Source organism: Gobio gobio (genome assembly GCF_949357685.1).
Source record: "Gobio gobio genome assembly, chromosome: 2".
Classification (NCBI taxonomy): domain Eukaryota; kingdom Metazoa; phylum Chordata; class Actinopteri; order Cypriniformes; family Gobionidae; genus Gobio; species Gobio gobio.
Window position 1 is genome coordinate 23,325,680 of NC_137098.1, and position 19,483 is coordinate 23,345,162.

At 38.2% G+C, this 19,483-nt stretch overlaps 1 protein-coding gene across 2 annotated transcripts in view; it reads left to right on the plus strand.

The window, feature by feature from the left end:
- The window catches only part of dennd4c (DENN/MADD domain containing 4C), a 159,541-nt gene that overhangs the window by 131,549 nt on the left and 8,509 nt on the right, over positions 1 to 19,483 (plus strand). The window contains exons 19-31 of one of the 2 annotated variants that reach the window (XM_079810951.1): positions 735 to 882; positions 6,644 to 6,793; positions 6,909 to 7,037; positions 7,471 to 7,620; positions 7,778 to 8,886; positions 10,508 to 10,703; positions 10,903 to 11,009; positions 11,098 to 11,273; positions 14,246 to 14,431; positions 17,059 to 17,239; positions 17,340 to 17,450; positions 17,738 to 17,875; positions 18,700 to 18,817. In XM_079810951.1, coding sequence (XP_079667077.1) covers positions 735 to 882; positions 6,644 to 6,793; positions 6,909 to 7,037; positions 7,471 to 7,620; positions 7,778 to 8,886; positions 10,508 to 10,703; positions 10,903 to 11,009; positions 11,098 to 11,273; positions 14,246 to 14,431; positions 17,059 to 17,239; positions 17,340 to 17,450; positions 17,738 to 17,875; positions 18,700 to 18,817 — 2,899 coding nt within the window. The remainder of the gene's footprint in view (positions 1 to 734; positions 883 to 6,643; positions 6,794 to 6,908; positions 7,038 to 7,470; positions 7,621 to 7,777; positions 8,887 to 10,507; positions 10,704 to 10,902; positions 11,010 to 11,097; positions 11,274 to 14,245; positions 14,432 to 17,058; positions 17,240 to 17,339; positions 17,451 to 17,737; positions 17,876 to 18,699; positions 18,818 to 19,483) is intronic. The other variant, XM_079810952.1, reaches the window with a different exon arrangement.

Sequence of the window (19,483 nt, forward strand, 5' to 3'; positions counted from 1 at the left end):
GAGGGGCATATGCACAGAGGCTCCAGTGCGTCATCGAGCCACCATTTTAGCCCCGCCTAAAAAATTCTGAACACAGCAACGGTGAAAAACTGTTTGGAGCATTCTAAAACGGTCAAACTCCACAATTCAGTACTACACAGGTCACAGTCTTTGTAACGTGTTTCAGCAATACATTTCTAACATTTATAATGTGTTTAGACACAAATCTCAGAATTGCCTTTATAGGGACTTTAACATGCACTATAGCACTATACCACAGAGCACAGTGAAGACCACTGCACCCTTACTTACTGATACTGCAAAGCATTCTGTTACACATAATTAGCTTTTTTAGCGAGTAATATTAAGAGTTTACCAAAAATATTTAAGTTGATTTGTATATGTAGATCATTTCCCCTAGGCCCTGATGCCTCAGTAATGTGAGAAGACATGTACATTTTACATGTAATTAAAAGTCAAATGACAAAGTTCATTGTGGGGATTCCCTCTGGTGCCTCTGAGCTTGAAGGCATATTCATGCAAAACTTAAGAGTATAGAAATTCGAATATTTTCGATATCACACAAAAGAATACGCTGTTTAATCCTCAATCTAACATCTTAAATATTTTACATCATGAAATGATCTGGTCATGTTGCTCTATTGAAAGGGAGCATTACAAATGTCAATGTGTTACCCTGTTGAAATAATTTGTCATGGTTACTCCTAACCTGTCATTGACTGCGCTTTGTCCAGGCTGTCCTGGAAAGTCATTGGCCAAGCCGTAACCGTAGTGGACTCTTCATGTGGACCAAAATGCGAAACCTGGTGCGAGGAGTTGTGCAGTTTAAACAGGCATTGCGTGGGACAACTCTTCATAGAGGGCCTTCTGTGATAACCACAGGTTTGATTTCCTTCCTTTATATGCTATTGCATTTGAAATGTTTATAGATTGTGGCCCTATCGTTAGGTAGTTATCAGAGCCATAGAAAAAGAGAGTTGCGACACTCTTTGATCTCGCCGCCTCATGGTCATGTGGTTCATAGAGCTCTTAATAGTTCCAAACAACTCTGCGCTGTCAATCTGTTTGAATAGGATTAAGCAGGACAGACAGCAGTTTCACTATATTTGCAGCAATTTCTGGTAAATATTAACACAATATGTGCAACGTCTTCGACTAGGCTTTACAGTAGCATTTTATTCTGGGGAGAGATAAAGAAGAGACAACGTTAATGTTTTTCTTGAGTGATCTGGTTATTTTATTTGGGTCATGTGAGTGCGTAATTTTACAGCGTTGAGTGTTGTAGCCAATCACGGCATTTCTGTTGAAAATAATGACCAGTCATATGTTTAATTTACCAGGAATGAGAATCCATTTTATAATTGTACACAAGTTTTATACGGTCTCAAAACGCTAAATGAATTTTAGTGCAAGTTTACGTTTTACACGAATCTTCTCATTATCTACAAATCCTCTCATCATAACAAACAAAGCACAGACACGATTTAAATAAAGATTTATTGTGAAGTTTAGTCAGAAGTTTTTGTTTTTCATAAGACTTTGTGATTTTCCCTACAATTAGCCTATATATTTAACACTTCAGTACAAATAAATTAACACAAATAGATATTTTAATGTTATAATAGTGATTTGATAATTTATAAAAATTTATTCAAAACAAGAAGCCAATAAGTGTTCCTCTTCCGCCATCTACTGGTTATAATGGTAATTTCTCTTATTATTTCAATATTGTTAACGTCCGAATGTTATTTTATGATACTCACATAAGCATACACAACAGGTGATTATAAATGAATGATTCTAGTATATACAGAATTTAACCCAAGAAAGACATTTTAAATAGTGTTTAAAAAAAAGCAGGGCAACCAATTTAATTCAACTCTTTATATCCAGGCGCTAAATATGTTATTCCTTGAATGGACTACTTCATAGAAACTCATTTGGCAGAGAGATCTCAGTAGTGTTGTTTTTGGCGGCCTGTTTTCATTTTAGTTTTAGTCTAGTCTTTGTGTCAAGCAGTCATTTTAGTTTTTATTAGTTTTAGTCATAGTCATACTCTTTTTAGTCTAGTCAAGTTTTAGTCGACTAAAAGTCTGAGCATTTTAGTCTTATTTTAGTCAGAATTATCTATGACTATTTTCGTCTAGTTTTAGTCGACGAAAACTAATGACATTTTAGTCAAGTTTTAGTCAATGAAAATTGTATTTTAGTCTCTTTTTAGTAATGCAATTCTATTTAACCCAGTCAATATAGTATAAGTACGTATTATAGACAAAACCAAAATCTTCTTTTAGCCAAACCCATTTCAAACAATGTTATCTTATTATATTATTGTTACCTTATAGACTCAAGAATACATCCATTCCAGACACGGAAGACGCTCTGATTTGAAGTTACAACATATTTATTTTACCAACTAAACATGTTAGAAGTACACACACATACATTTAAATAAAACAAATAAAAACATTGAGATGTCTCTTAAGGTTTGTGGTGTTTTTTCCTGTGATTTTTGTGGCCACATTTCTCCCCATCTATTTCCACAACACCCGTTTTATTTTCCACTTCAATGTAATAAAAGTTTTTCCAAATGTCTTAATAAGAATAAATGCATATTTAATTTAATAGGAAAATAATATCCAAATTATTATTTAATTATTTATGTTTAAAATTAGACCCACATTATAGTTAAAATGTTTTTCTGTCTTGTATTTTATCTCAAAATAAAGGATGTAATTTTATTCCACATGGAAATTAGTGGAAATAAGTGAATATAGCCTCTTATTCGCTTAAGAGGTATTCATAATGCTGCGGTTATTTTAACATATATAATTGCTGCCGTTATAACGGCACATTTAAAATGTTTACGTGCTTTTCTTTCTTTCTTTGTTTGAGCGGTGATGAAATATCTTGCTCTTGTAAATACTTGCCAATATTTCAGTAATACAAGTCTAGATCTTTAAAATGCATCAAAATAACAGCGAAGCACAACCGCACGGTGCTCTGCAGTGGCCAAAAAGGATATAAACCGTGAATTCTGAAGTGATTGAAAACTCAGAGATGTGGATTCAGACGGCACCCCACGACCTTGGTGTTTGTCAAACAGTAATTCAGTTAGGTAATTCGGCCGGAGATTTTAACACGGGTGGTGGGAGAAAAACACTGATATTCTGCATTAAGACGACAATAAAATCACTGACTAGCTCCTGTAAATAATGAAGACACCTTACGACCGCAGGACAAACAATTACCGTCCGAATAGGGCTTACGAACCCCGACTGGCCGGCCATCGGACCCGTTCACTCACCGGAGACGCCGCGCGAGTGGGATTTGAAGAGAGTGATGTGGCCTGCGTCTGCGCAGTGAGACCTGATGCAGCCCCTGATTGAGACGCACAGAAATACTGCAGAATAAAAACACGACTTTTCGTCTCGTCTCATTTTCGTCAACGAAAATGAAGAGACATTTTAGCATAGTTTTTATTTTGTGAACCACATTTAGTCTCGTTTTTATTCGTCATCGTCACATGACCAGCATTTACGTTGCGTCTCGTCTCGTTTTCGTCACGTTATAAAGGTTCGTTGACGAAGATATTTAGTCATACTTTTCGTTGACGAAAACAACACTAGATCTCAGAGAGACTAAAAACTGAAATATTGTTGAAATATGACAAATAGCATCTGGATATAGTAGCTGTTGCTGTGCTGCTCACGTTATCTAACTCCAGTTAGAGTCTAACGATCTATTATATAACAATAAACATTAAAGGGTTAGTTCACCCAAAAATGAAAATTCTGTCATTAATTACTCACCCTTATGTCGTTCGAGACCCGTAAGACCTCCGTTCATATTCGGATATTTTTGTTGAAAGCTGATGGCTGAGAAAGGCTTCAGATAGGCCTCCATTGGCATTCAGTACACTTATACTCCCAAGACCGATAAAAGGCACTTAAAATGTCATTACAAAGTCCATCTCACCACAGTGACTCTACAATAATCTTACGATGCGACGACAATAGTTTTTGTGCGCAAAAAAAAATCAAAATAACACCTTTATCCAGCTTGTTATTGTCTTCCGTGTGTGCCTCCAGGACGCATGCGCGAGAATATGACGTAGCGCCGGGGTTCGGGATTCCATGAAATGCACACTCTAACCCCATTTTGAGCACTACGCCGAGACCTAAAGCACGATCAATGTAGAATCCAACAGCTGAGATACGCGCGTCTTCCTCTGATTGTAAACAAATCACTTCTGGGTCATCTGTCCGAACACCGGATCTGCGTCATATTCTCGCGCATGCGTCGTGGAGGCACACACGGAAGGCAGTAACAAGTTGGAAAAAGGTGTTATTTTGATTTTTTTTGCGCACAAAAACTATTGTCGTCGCATCGTAAGATTATTGTAGAGTCACTGTGGTGAGATGGACTTTGTAACGGTGTTTTGAGTGCCTTTTATCCGTCTTGGGAGTATAAGTGTACTGAATGCCAATGGAGGCCTATCTGAAGCCTTTCTTAGCCATCAGCTTTCAACAAAAATATCTTCATTTGTGTTCCGAATATGAACGGAGGTCTTACGGGTGTCGAACGACGTGAGGGTGAGTAATTAATGACAGAATTTTCATTTTTGGGTGAACTAACCCTTTAACTCTAACGCGCTTCATAAAATACCACTACTATCAATATTCATGAGTGATCAACTAATGCCATAAAATCTCAAAATATGCAGTAATTTCATCAATTTGCCAGCGAGTGTGCTTGAGATGCACTGAAATGAATGGGGTTCAGTGCTGGAACTATTGGTTGTTTGGAACTATTGGTCGCTCCGTGACACGCTTTACTTCCGCATTCCTCAGTTCCTATGGAAGTCTATGGGGGTGTCATAACTCTGTTTTTCAATGGCTCTGGTAGTTACATACCGGTGTATGCATCTGATTTCTGCATCTCCATCTGCTTCTGCTTCTACCTCTACCTCTGCTTTTGATATCCCCCCTTCTGGTCTATCATGTTTCAACCCTAAGTGGGCTAAGTGGTTATACATTTTTGCCCTGCTTCTGGTCAGACGGACACTGCATTTACGATAGTAGATGATGATGTATGTTTTCCTAAATATGTGTTGCAGATTATTCAGAGTAGAATGGTGACTAGATTAATATTATTTTAAATTTAGGTCTAATGCCTAAGGTAAATGCCAGGTTAACACTTTTACTAGCAACTGCTGTTCTCGACATCAGACAAGATTATCTTAAAAGGGGTGATGAATTGAGAAATCAACTTTCCTATGAGCCTTTGGTATATAAAAGTTCATCGTGATATAAGAATATTCTGTAAGTTTCAGAGCTGAAAACGTCCTTGTTAGTCAAAGAAAAGCTTTTATAGACACCAGGCCCAGAAAACGAGAGATCTCACAATATGTCAACCATGGACGTAATAGGATGCAGAAGCACCGCCTCAAGCCCGCCCACCGACTCGTGGAGCTAAACGATGCTGGTTCCAGCTCCCGTGTGTAAGACATTGCGTTTGTTCGCTTCATTTAACCGTGGAATCGATTGTAAACAAGATACAGGTCGAGACTGGATTTGCAGATATATTGAGATTTCACATATATTGAGAAACACAATGCTGTGCCTTCTATATTTGATCCGACAGGAACGGCGCAACACACTTATGTGAGTAAAACATGTTTTTTTATATGTGTTAGTATTGCATTGTTACAGATCGTTTGATATCTATTGATTACACACCTTAGCACGCTGTCACAGGCTGGAGAAGGTGTTATTGGTTCATCCGTGCTCAGAATCGAACTTGTAACGCCAGCTCGCAAAGCCCAAAGTCCCCGGGCTATGTGTTTTTCATACGGGCTATCACCAGCCTGCCGACGGGCTATAGTGAAATAACATTCCTTTCTTGCGCGCGTGCGTGCGTGTGTGTACGGGTCGTAGTTATATTCACTGATGATCGGGCGAGCCAAGTAATACAGAAATAACATTCCAATCAATCTCTGGTGGATGAGAGTTGAATCATTGTATTTGTTTGATAAAGATATTTTTCGAGCCCTGTGAGCGTTTTCACACATGCTTCAATCCTAGCTGTGGGCGTTTATTTCCAAGTCTTCAGTGAAAAAAAACGACCGTTTTTCAGAGAGCCTCAAAAACAAGGCAGAAAATAGCCAATTACTTATTCGTTATGATGTTTTTGAATGTAAAAACCTCAGAAAACAGTATAAAAAAATTTAAAAAGCCAGTTCATGACACCTTTAATCACCCAGTCATAGCCAAAATGTTTCAAATTTCATGCAGTTCAAACAGGAGAATGTTGGTATGGAAACACAAATAGTTTATCTACATTGAATATTCAGGCTGAATTGAACACATTTTAGATTGAATTGTCACAGACCAGCAGGCATGTTTGTGTACATTAGAATCTCTAGCACGCTGTTTAAATTTAGATTATTTATTTAGCAGCCGCAACTGACAAATAAAAATTACAACAAGCATTTTAAATGTAGAACTAATTTTATTAAGTGATGTTTGATTGTTAACATTCAACATCATTAAAGAAATAGCAAAGTTACTCATATTTAGTTTAATCTTCTCTTCTTATCATTATGAAATGACTGTGTGAAATGATGTTTATTTTCATACAGAGCTTTCAGCAGGTACAGCAGCAGGTGCTGATGGAGACAGACTGAGTCATGGCAGTGCAGACAGCTCAAATGAACCTATTGTAGAGGAACGCATACTCTTCTCCCACAGCCTTATAGTTGAGGACGCTATTAACAGTCACTATAGTACAGGTATTGTAGCCCTGTGTGTTTCAAATATAATTTTTATGAAATTAAGTAAAACATTTTTACATTCCCATGTTTCGTATTGTTGACTGAATATGTTTTGTGTTTATGATTTCATAAGCTGGTCAGTCTGATCAGGGTTATGGATCTAAGGATGAGCTGCCCCAGGACCTTGCAGATGGACCTATAACCTCTGCTCCTCTGTCTACCAGCCACACCAGCAATAGCAAAGCAAACAAGACGCAAAATGGTACTGCACTGGATTGTTGTACTTTATATAGCTAATTAAAATGCACATGAAGTGCACTGAAGTTAATGCAAATCTGCAATAATTAAATTGTCCCACACTTTATGGACTTAATATTTCATATTTAACAAAATTGTGCTTGCCACAGAAGTACTATAATACCATTTTCATTCATGTTAATAGAAATGACACCAATGCATTTTGTTGGTGATATTTTATTATTTTTGAGGTTCTATGATAATTGTATCACTGAAACAGAATGAAATAGATGTCAAATTGAATGAATGCATTAACAGCATTCAAAATGTAACTGTTAATTATCTTTAATCACATGCATTGATGCAATTCCTTTTACAGCACTAGATTGTCTGTTATAATGTATATTGCCATCAGGATCATTTCTCTAAGATAATTTCCTCCTTTTGTCTCTTTAAAGGGGATGATATTGCTAGTTCTGTGGACAGTGTTGTAGCTGTGACGGAGCCCCCTAGCCCTGCTGAGATGGCACCTTTTGTAGCCAGCATCGTTAAACTTTCCAGTGATATTCCTGTCCACTTTGACAGCACTGCAGGCATGGGAGAAACGGGTTAGTAACTGAAAATGTATACTGACATGATTTATGTCTAGGTACAAATTCTTTGATGCAGCATTTCATTTTACACAAAACTTGTTACCTTGCCAAGCACTGGTATTTGGCTTCATGAAATAAGTATCATTGCTTTCATTGTCTTCCATTTCTTCAGCAGGTGTTTGTACTGGTAAGCTCTTCATGCCCCGTAAAAAAAGTGAAGATGTCACCCTGCCTGTGGAGGATGATTCTGCAATGCCAGATTCAAAGGTCTCTCAGTCTGGACAGCAGCAGAGGGTGAAAGCCTTCATGGAGCGCAGCTGCAGTTTCAGTGCAGAGAGCAAAGCCGGCATGCTACAAAAGAAGGGCAGTCTGGAGCTCAGCGCTGATCACATGGGCGCAGATGCAAAAATCCTTGCAGCCGTGTTCTCTGGCAGCCTGACCCCTCCTCCTTTTGCAACCATCGCTCCCTTTAAAGAGTTTAAGATGGAGCCTACACTGAGCCCTGCCCTCCAGGAAGAGGAACATGAAGATAACCTGGAGAAGGAGCACAAAGCATTCAGTGCTGCAGAAGTGAAAGTCGATAAAAGTAGAGAGCAGGAAGATTCAGTAGACGCAGCAACACCCCAGGGGAGTGAAGGACTTGGGCGAACCATAAGCACTGGTTCCTCCTCTTCTAAAGCTGTGGAGAGAGAGGATGTTGAGGTGGGGGCAGATCCTCTCTCGCTCTTTGCCTCCGAATCTGAGGATGCAACCTCCATTCAGAGCCAGGAGTCCACACGGCCCTTTCCTACCGTGGTGTCAAGGAATCTGGCAGATGAGATTGAGATGTACATGAGTGGTAAACCCCTTAGTGGTAGATCTCCCAGCATGGAGTTGCAACAGGGATCAAACCACGACTCAATTAACTGTCCAGACTCTCCTGCAGTTATCCAGTCTTTAGAAAGAAGATCGAGCCTTCCGATCGGTCCAGTCAAAGTGGCTAGTTCAGCGGAAACACCGAAACGTAGCCCTGCCGTCACACGCTCTAAGACATTTGCATTCAAGTCCCCCAAGACCCCAGGCTCTGCAGGTCAAAGGTCATCATCGCTGACCGCGCTTGTAAAGTCATCACAGAGTAGCTCACTGGGATCCGTTATCAACTCCATATCAGGCATCAAGATGGACTCTCTCTTATTAGGGCCAAAAGTAGATATTCTTAAGTCAGGCATGAAGCAGGCAGCCAATGTGGCCAGTAAGATGTGGGATGCAGTGGCCTCTGCTTACTCCTATTCAGATGATGAGGTGAGTGAACTAAAGAAAATTTTATACCAACCAAAAATAATTGATTGAAATGAAAAAGAAAAATGTATCTCAGGAGGAAATAGGTTAACAAAGCTCTTCTTTAATGCTTTAGTAACATTAGCCGCGTTTACACCTCAGGAACTTTTCCCGGGAACTAGGAACTTTGTGGTGGTACTCGGTGTGTTTCAACCACAGGGACCAGGGTCTAAATGAACTCAAAATATCCCTGCTTGCGAGGTAGCACTTTTTCAAAGTTCAGGAATTTTTTTTCAACCACCACTTTTAAAAGTCTGTTGCGGTGCATGCAGTAAGAGTTGTTTGTTATTTGAATCAACAATGGAGTTTTAAAAATACGATGATGGACCAACGACAAGGTTCAGTCTTTATTAAGCTTATATGCAGAGCATGAAATCCAGCGGGAACTGAAAAGTCGCGCACAGTCCTACGTCACCGGACTAATCTTCACGGCACTAATCTAGACCGCGATGGAAACACAGACAGCTGCAGGTCTGGGGGAAAAAAGTTCCTGGGACAAATTGTGCCGGGTAATTTCGGTGGAAACGGGGCTATTGTTATACTGTTGTTGAATTTTTGATTGTGATTGGTTAACATACATTCCAAGGGTGTAAATTGATGGTATGAATGAAAGCCAGGGATAGACAGAAAGGAAATAAACAATTGCCAACACAACAATCCTACCTTTCTGCTGTTTTCTGAGGGCAGTGGCTTTTAAAGGGGTTTGTGAAATTTATTTTTTATGATGTTTCCTAAGGTGAACTCATAATGTTGAATTTTGAGAAAATATTTTTTTTCATCAAAACCATTTTATACCTGATTTTAGCCCTCTGATTTAAACATTCCATTTAAAGGGGTGTGTCTCCTTTAAGACTTCAACATAAATGTCCACTGCTGTAATTAAGGAACATCTTTTCATATGAAATGCATATTATACATGTGTAACTCTTTTGAAAAACTGTACTACGTTTTTAATACTACAGCTGTCAAATTGTGAAAAGGGTTCATTATATCTTTATTTTTATATCTACTTACATTGCATAAAAGGTTGCAATGCTGAAAGTTCTGAAACTTGCAGTATGTTTTTATAATACAGTAACCCATTTATTTTTTCGAAAAGATCGGGTGAGAAATTGACCTCTCAGTTCACAACCCCTTTAAACGTTTTGACACCAAGCACCCCCTAAATCAGAATCAGAATCAGAAAGAGCTTTATTGCCAAGTGTGCTTGCACACACAAGGATTTTTTTCTAGGTGCTTCCAGTGCAAAATATATATTTTGTAAAAAAAAAAAAAAAAAAAAAAAATGTAATGTAATGTGTAAATATATATATATATATATATATATATATATATATATATATATATATATATATATATATTATAATCTGCAGGCGCCCTCTTATATGCATCCTTTTGCCCCTCTGGGACTAAAATACTAGTTCCTCTTATAAACAATATATATGGATTTAACATAGTCATCAGCATCAAAACTCCCTCTGTGTGTTCAGTACCAAAGCTAAACTCTTAAGCTTTCCAGTGTTTCTTCATTATAAATGTTAGACATGTGTTTAGTCTGTACTATTTTTGGATGTCTGTGATTCAGGAGGATAACTCACAGCCCCGAGACAGTTTCCCAGCTAGACTAGAAGAACAGTTGCTATCTGCAGAGGGAGCAACAGAGAACACTTTACCCAGAGGCCTGATGCCCAGCCTGGCCTCAAATGGACTCACGCACAGCAATACCAGCTTGGGCAGCAGCAGTGATAGCAGCGAGACTGGCCGTGCACAGTTGTTGACGCGTAAGGCTCATACAAAATACACATACCTCATGCTATATGCCAAAACACATGTATCTGATATGAATTTTCTTTCTAAAGCTTCATGCTATCATTTTATTTCTAATTTAAAGACAAAGTTATGTTATTGCAAGTTTAACAGTCTGTACACCCTGTTGTCATATTTGAAAAGCATTTCTCTCTTTGCATTTGTTCTTTGCAGCTTTGACTCCAGGTCGCTCAATGAAAGGTGCAGACTCAGAGAGGTCTGAACATAGTTCTTCTCATCATGCCAGCACATCCAGCATTTACCAGAATTGTGCTTTAGAGGTGAGAGCAGCGCCCTCTGCTGATGCTCAAATAGAAGATCACTTCAGAATGATGTAGTAAAATTGTACTTCATGTTTCTTTTTGGCAGGTTCTAATGTCCAGCTGCTCTCAGTGTCGGTCTTGTGAGGCTCTGGTGTATGATGAGGAGATCATGGCAGGCTGGACGGCTGACGACTCCAATCTCAACTGCACCTGTCCTTTCTGTCAAATCTCTTTTCTCCCTCTGCTCCATGTTGAGTTCCATGACTTGCGTGCTACACCAGGGTGAGCTATTAAAGATTTATGTCTGTTTGATGCTGAACTATACAGTGCAAAAACTTTACTTGATTTAACTCTTCAAATGTGGAAAAATATTTTAAAATTTCAAAAAATACAGGTGCTGGTCATATAATTAGAATATCATCAAAAAGTTGATTTATTTCACTAATACCATTCAAAAAGTGAAACTTGTATATTATATTCATTCATTACACACAGACTGATATATTTCAAATGTTTATTTCTTTTATTTTGATGATTATAACTTTCAACTAAGGAAAATCTCAAATTCTGTTGTGAATTTCCTTTTCCTCGTTTGAAGAAGAGACCAGGAGACGTTGGGATATCTTTAAAGCAGACGTTACTCATTTATTGAGAATCGTGCTGTTCTTCGGCTGAGGTTCCAAGTCTCACTAAAGGAGTTATACATTGTAATTTATCTATATTTCAGGGGGAGGGATTATACAGCAGGGGAGGAGACACTCTGAACAATACAATGCAAATGTTGTATAGGTAAAAGGACACACCCTACTATGAAAGCCCTACCAGTCCCATTGAATCAGCATAACTATTCGCATGCTGATAATGGCCAGGAACTCCAATTCCAAGAGCCATCCCAGAGCCATTAAAGACAAAAGGTGCAACGTCTGGGCTCAGTGGAATCTCAGTGATCTGACTCATTTAAAACACAATAGAGAAAACAGGTCTGGCAGGAAAGGAGAATCTTGCTAGAGCCTCTGAAATCAGTAAAACAGGTCTGGAAGATTTGCATAGCAGACTAATTCATCTGATATCATAATTTTTACCTTAAATGCTAAATGCAATGTACTTTCTTAAATTTGTAATCCCACATTCAGTATCTCAGAAAATTTTTATATTGTGAAAAGGTTAAATATTGAAGACACCTGGTGCCACACTCTAATCAGCTAATTAACTCAAAACACCTACAAAGGCCTTTTAAATGGTCTTTCAGTCTAGTTCTGTAGGCTACACAATCATGGGGAAGACTGCTCACTTGACAGTTGTCTAAAAGACGACCATTGACACCTTGCACAAGGAGGGCAAGACACAAAAGGTAATTGCAAAAGAGGCTGGCTGTTCACAGAGCTGTGTCCAAGCATATTAATAGAGAGGCGAAAGGAAGGAAAAGATGTGGTAGAAAAAAGTGTACACGCAATAGGGATAACCACACACTGGAGAGGATTGTGAAACAAAACCCATTCAAAAATGTGGGGGAGATTCACAAAGAGTGGAATGCAGCTGGAGTCAGTGCTTCAAGAACCAATACGCACAGACGTATGCAAGACATGGGTTTCAGCTGTCGCATTCCTTGTGTCAAGCCACTCTTGAACAACAGACAGCGTCAGAAGCATCTCGCCTGGGCTAAAGACAAAAAGGACTGGACTGCTGCTGAGTGGTCCAAAGTTATGTTCTCTGATGAAAGTAAATTTTGCATTTCCTTTGGAAATCAGGGTCCCAGAGTCTGGAAGAAGAGAGGAGAGGCACACAATCCACGTTGCTTGAGGTCCAGTGTAAAGTTTCCAGTCAGTGATGGTTTGGGGTTCCATGTCATCTGCTGGTGTTGGTCCACTGTGTTTTCTGAGGTCCAAGGTCAAGTTTTAGAGCACTTCATGCTTCCTGCTGCTGACCAACTTTATGGAGATGCAGATTTCATTTTCCAACAGGACTTGGCACCTGCACACAGTGCCAAAGCAACCAGTGCCTGGTTTAAGGACCATGGTATCCCTGTTCTTAATTGGCAATCTATGGAATCTAATCTATGAAGGTATTGTGAAGAGGAAGATGCAATTGGCCAGACCCAACAATGCAGAAGAGCTGAAGGCCACTATCAGAGCAACCTGGGCTCTCATAACAACTGAGCAGTGCCACAGACTGATCGACTCCATGCCACGCTGCATTGCTGCAGTAATTCAGGCAAAAGGAGCCCCAACTAAGTATTGAGTGCTGTACATGCTCCTACTTTTCATGTTCATACTTTTTCAGTTGGCCAAGATTTCTAAAAATCCTTTCTTTGTATTCTAATTTTCTGAGATACTGAATTTGGGATTTTCCTTAGTTGTCAGTTATAATCATCATAATTAAAAGAAATAAACATTTGAAATGTATTAGTCTGTGTGTAATGAATGAATATAATATAAAAGTTTCACTTTTTGAATGGAATTAGTGAAATAAATCAACTTGTTGATGATATTCTAATTATATGACCAGCACCTGTACATTCAAAATATGTTTTTAAAGAAATATTTTGGTAACACTTCACCTAAATCCTAATGCATTATAAAAAGTATTTTTTATGCATTATTTGTACCTTGTAATGCACCTTATAATACATTGTCTCATGTCATGAATAATTGTTACCACAGTTAAAATACATTATAATACTTATCTATTCATTGAACACACCTTTAAAACGGTATAATACATTAAAACACATGGCAAACCACCAATTTCAGATGTAACAGGGAAATCTGCAAATATTAAAATGCATTTCAACCTTGGTTACAATTATTTATGAAAAAATATAATGCATTTTAACATACATTATGTATACCTTTATAATGCATTACACATAAAGGCTTTAAGTGTTGCCATTTTTTTATTACAACACACATTATGCATTCACAATTAGGAAATGCAAACATATTTTGATATTACAGTAATGGTTTACATTTTCTACTCTTTTGCCAAAAACCTAAAATATATTTTTTTCTGCTGATAATGTTCAGTGAGCAAAAGGTTAGCTCAACCCTTTTAGACCATTGCATCATGTCTCGCTGTATATGTTCAGTGGTTTGCACCACAAGTACAACAACACATTTTACCGGACTTCATGTGCTCAATTCATGTTTTTAGATTTATGTTTGACACTTAACAGTTGTGCTTAATAACATATAAACATCTGTGCAATTTTGATTAATAGAAAGTAATATTAACTGCTGTGTATTTTTGGTTTACAGCTTCTACTTGACAAGCACATCAGGAGACAGTATCCACAGCTCCAGCACGCAACCGGCCACCTCTGGCTCCTCAGAAGTAAAATGCTATCCTAGTGAGCCTCCAGAACTCATGAGCTTCCCAGAATCTCCGGAGGACAGCAAGGTTCCTGTCGAGATGCCTGCCGGTCAAAGTGGAACCCCAAAGATGTATGTAAACACAATCCTGAAATGTAACATGAGCCATAATTAATTTTTGTGTTTGTTGGTGCATGAATAAATATCGAAAGCTTGATTTTGAAAAGATACGGATCTGTGCTAAACACCAGTCAAAGTAACTACGTTTACATGCACCCAAACAAATCTTAAAGAAATTTGGATCAGATTGAAAGGGGTGGTGTAGACCTGAAATAATTTGATCAACCATGCACATATGTGCATGCCATGATGTGTATGTTTTCTTCATATAAACATGCATGTTTATTTAAGTCTGACTTGATGTTTACTTAATATTTGCTAAAAAAATACATGTCAGTTGATGAACATGTAAGCATGTAAACATACCTAAGTGAGATTTGTGTCAAGTAGACATGCCTATATACATTAATACAATATGTCATGATAATGAACATGCACGGTATTGTTATTGTGGGCACTTTAAAATACCGTGAATAATTATTTAGTGGCAAGCAGCGAGGCAAGGGACTGTGAGAGCGGGCCCGGGAAGAAGGAGGCGGGAACTGGCGAAGTTTACAAGACTTTAATAAAATAACAAACACAAAATTAAAGTAAAAGCGGCAGCCCCTCACCGACGACTGCCGCGCACACACCTAACAAAATATAAACAAACACAACTCAAATTCCAGGCCTGGTCCTCTCTCGTCTTGCACTGTCGTCGCTCCTCCTTTTATGCTCCCGTCACTCCTCCGTGAGACGAGACCGGTGTGGCGCGCAGCTGGCGTTCATTATCACTCGCCACCAGCCCGCTCTCACAGTCCCTCGCCTCGCTGCTTGCCACATATTTATTAGGAATTATTCAGATTTTTAGAATGTATTTTAAGAACTTTTTTAATCAACCGGTTAAAATGTACAACACTGCGTGTGTGCTGCATCATAGAGGCATGTGCGCACTCTGTAACCTCTAACACGCATGAGCAGCAGAATAATAATAAATACATTCACTTTCTAACAGCAGAGGGTGCTTATGGAATAGCAGAAATGCAGCTGCTACAATGGTATACACCCCATAAACAAAGCAGCTGCACTATTTCCGGTTTTTGAACAGTATTTAAATGTTTTAAACAGTCATTCAGGTTTTTGTATTTGCAATGGTGTTAATCACAAATACTTAAAGACTTAATAGGCCATTTATTTTCAAACTTAAACATTTTTACTTTTTTTTATTTTAATTTTTTTATTGAATTTTCATTATAATACAAAAAGACATCAACAACCATCACAGACACCCACAAAGAAGAAAAAAAAGAAAAAAAATTGCTTAAATTTATATATAAAACAGGACTACATCATCATAAACCAGATTAGAAAAAAAAGACAATAACATATGTCAAAAAGAAGACGAAAAAATGGTTCCGTGTCCACAGAGTTATACAGTTACAATATTCCTTGTAAAATAATAGGGCGAAGGTGAGTTTCCAAATAGTCAAAAAATGGGGTCCAGACTTCATAAAACTGGCTTGTTTTTTGATGCAATACATAGGTAAGACGCTCCAGGGGAATCAATTCAAAAATAATCTTATGCCAACCTTTAAGAGATAGAGATTTATCACTGATCCAATTAAGTAAAATATTTTTTCCGGCAGCAAAAGACAAAATATTATACAATTTCTTATTAGCAGATGAGGCAATGCGACCATTAGGAATACCCAACACCAATGAGACTGGGTCAAAATCCAGCTGAATATTAAAGATCTTTTCCATTTCCCCCAGCTCCAAAAACCAATACCTTTGCAGCCTGTTACATGACCACAGACAATGTGTTAGAGTACCTATTTCAGTTTTACATTTTAAACACATAGGCGATAGAGAGGGATTGAAAAAATGTCTGCGGTTAGGGGAAATATGGAGTCTATGTATGATTTTAAATTGTATTTATTTTGTACGTGTACAAACAGATATTTTCTTAGCATAAGACCAAATGTCATTCCATGTTTTATCATCAATGTCAGTAGCTAACTCTTCTTCCCATTTAGTTTTAATACTCTGTGTATCAGCCGAATAAAATGAACACAAAGAACCATAAAACCTACACAGAGACATTTTTCCGGAAGATAAAAATAATAACTTCTCAATAGAAGATATTTCACAATTCCTAACAAGTGTTGTGCTATTAGTAATATAATGTCTCAATTGGGGGAAATGAAAAAAATCTTGTTTAATCAACTGATACTTCTGGCTTAACTCAATAAATTACATAAATTTATTGCCTGAAAACATGTCCCCAAGCCTAATAAGTCCCATGTTACACCAACGTTTGAAACCATCATCCAAAATTCCTGGGGTGCATTTTTACATTTTAATCTGGAGTCTGACTACAACATGCACTAGATATTGATTGGAAATGTTCTGATTCTTTATTATTGTTTGGTAACACTTTACAAAAAGGCTCCATTAGATAACATTAGTTAGTTCATTAGTTAACATAAAGATATATTGAAGATATTAATGTGTTGTTTAACCACTTAAATGTTCTGTTGCTAGAAATATAGAATTTATTTACCAATGAGTGTGTCAAATGAGAATGTTATTGGCTAACTGATGATGTTTCTTTTTCATAAATCTGAGATCACGTTATGAATTATGACTTTGCACTGTAGCTTTGTACCAGAGCCAGTACATTCAGACCCCCTGGGTCTCATAGAGAGACAAGCTGAGAAACGCAACACTTTAACCCGGAGCAACAGTGTGGGAGGCCCACTGCAGAATCTGGACTTGATCCAAAGACCCAATCATGGCATATCCACCACAAGCCTGCCCAACAGCCTACAAGAGGTGGTGGTAAGTGAGCATCTTCTTCTAGTTTTAATATCCTTAGTTTTTCAAGAATCATACTTATTGCTCACAATTGTTTGATTAATTCTGTATTTTGTTGTTCCAGGACACTTTAGGTCAAAAGTGGCCCAACCCAAAACCGGTTTCTGTGCCGTATCTCAGTCCACTGGTCCTGCGCAAAGAGTTGGAGTCGCTGTTAGAGAATGAGGGGGATCAGGTATTCAGGCATGACTTTACAACAACCTTTTGATGGTTCAGTAAACATATGGGCATGTTGCATTTATCAAATGTTTCCTTGCTTCCCTTTTTAAGTCTGCGCCAAAGAACCCCAGATCGTAGTAAACTTACACTGTGAACCCTCTGTAAGTCTCTAGTTGTGTTAAGTGTGTACCAACAAGACAGAAAGCAAGAAAGCAAGTCTTCAACTAACAGCCTGTTGTCTTGTAATGTGCTTGGCTTTATATATGTATTCTCTTTGATTCATCCATTTTCATTATCTCTCAGGTAATCTATACACATAAGTTCCTCAGTCAGCACCCCATTATCTTCTGGAACCTGGTGTGGTATTTCCGCCGTTTAGACCTGCCCAGCATTCTGCCTGGACTCATCCTCACCTCTGAACACTGCAACAATGGAGTACAGGTATCATCAATGGATAAATGCCATTTTCTGTCCTTTTTCAATTTTACTTTTTTAATTGTGATTTAAGAAATTATAATTTAAAGAAATTAAATATAAGTGATTTTATATTTTTCCTTTTTTATTTGTTGTCTTTCAATTTGCGCTGTGGGTTGTATATTAGCACGAGGGGTGACAGCTTACTGTTTTACATCATTTATGTAGGCTAACTGTTTTATAATGTGTGGACAATGAGAAGTAGTTTGAAAGGCTTACACGGAGGACAATCTTTTCCACACAAAGTGCCATCATTTTTATTGTTAATAACTGTGCTGAATTTAAGGCAGGCTTGGACTGGCCATCGGGAGCAGGCTAAATAAATTTTTAAAAGGTGACCCCGCTCGTTTATATCTATTTATATACTTGGGCGTTATTGATTTATATTGTTGCATGCCTGATGCACAAAAATGATTTTGGAATTTGCCATTCGATAATAAACTGAAACACATCATGAAACTGCTACTCTGGACTAGTCTTGCACCATATCTTCTATAGTAATGAACTGTTAGTTGATGACTGTGCTAAATTTAAAGGGATGGTTCACTTACTATCTTTTACTCGCCCTGGTTTTGTTCTAATGCAGTATGCTTATCTTTCTTTTGCGGATCACAAAAACAGAAATGTAAAAAAAAAAAAGTCCCACTTGCTCTCTTCCATATAATTAACCAAAAAGCATCAAGCTTTAAAAAAGTATCACAGAATGGTCCTATGTTACACGTGTCACATCATGATGATCTTGATGAACTGAACTGCATGATAATGTTTCCCTCTCTGTTTTACTCCCGTAGCTGCCGCAGACATCTCTGTTTCAAGACAGTAAGCAGGTGTATGTGCAGTTGCTGTGGGACAATGTCAACTTACATCAGGAGCCCACCGAGCCCCTCTATCAGCTCTGGAGGACCTTTTGTGAGTACAGCAGGGGCACTTGGAGAAGATTTATTTGTTCAGTATTAGCAGCAACACATTAAAGGGTTAGTTCACCCAAAAATGAAAATTATGTCATTAATTACTCACCCTCATATCGTTCGACACCCGTAAGACCTCCGTTCATATTCGGAACACAAATGAAGATATTTTTGTTGAAAGCTGATGGCTGAGAAAGGCTTCAGATAGGCCTCCATTGGCATTCAGTACATTTACACTCCCAAGACCCATAAAAGGCACTTAAAACGTCGTTACAAAGTCCATCTCGCCACAGTGACTCTACAATAATTTTACGATGAGACGACAAAAGTTTTTGTGCGCAAAAAAAAAATCAAAATAACACCTTTATCCAACTTGTTCTTGTCTTCCGTGTGTGCCTCCACGACGCATGCGCGAGAATCCGGCGCAGATCCGGCGTTCGGGAATCCATGAAATGCACACTTTAACCCCATTTTGAGAACTACGCCGAGACCTAAAGCACGATCAATGCACAAAAACTATTGTCGTCGCATCGTAAAATTATTGTAGAGTCACTGTGGTGAGATGGACTTTGTAACGACGTTTTAAGTGCCTTTTATGGGTCTTGGGAGTGTAAATGTACTGAATGCCAATGGAGGCCTATCTGAAGCCTTTCTCAGCCATCAGCTT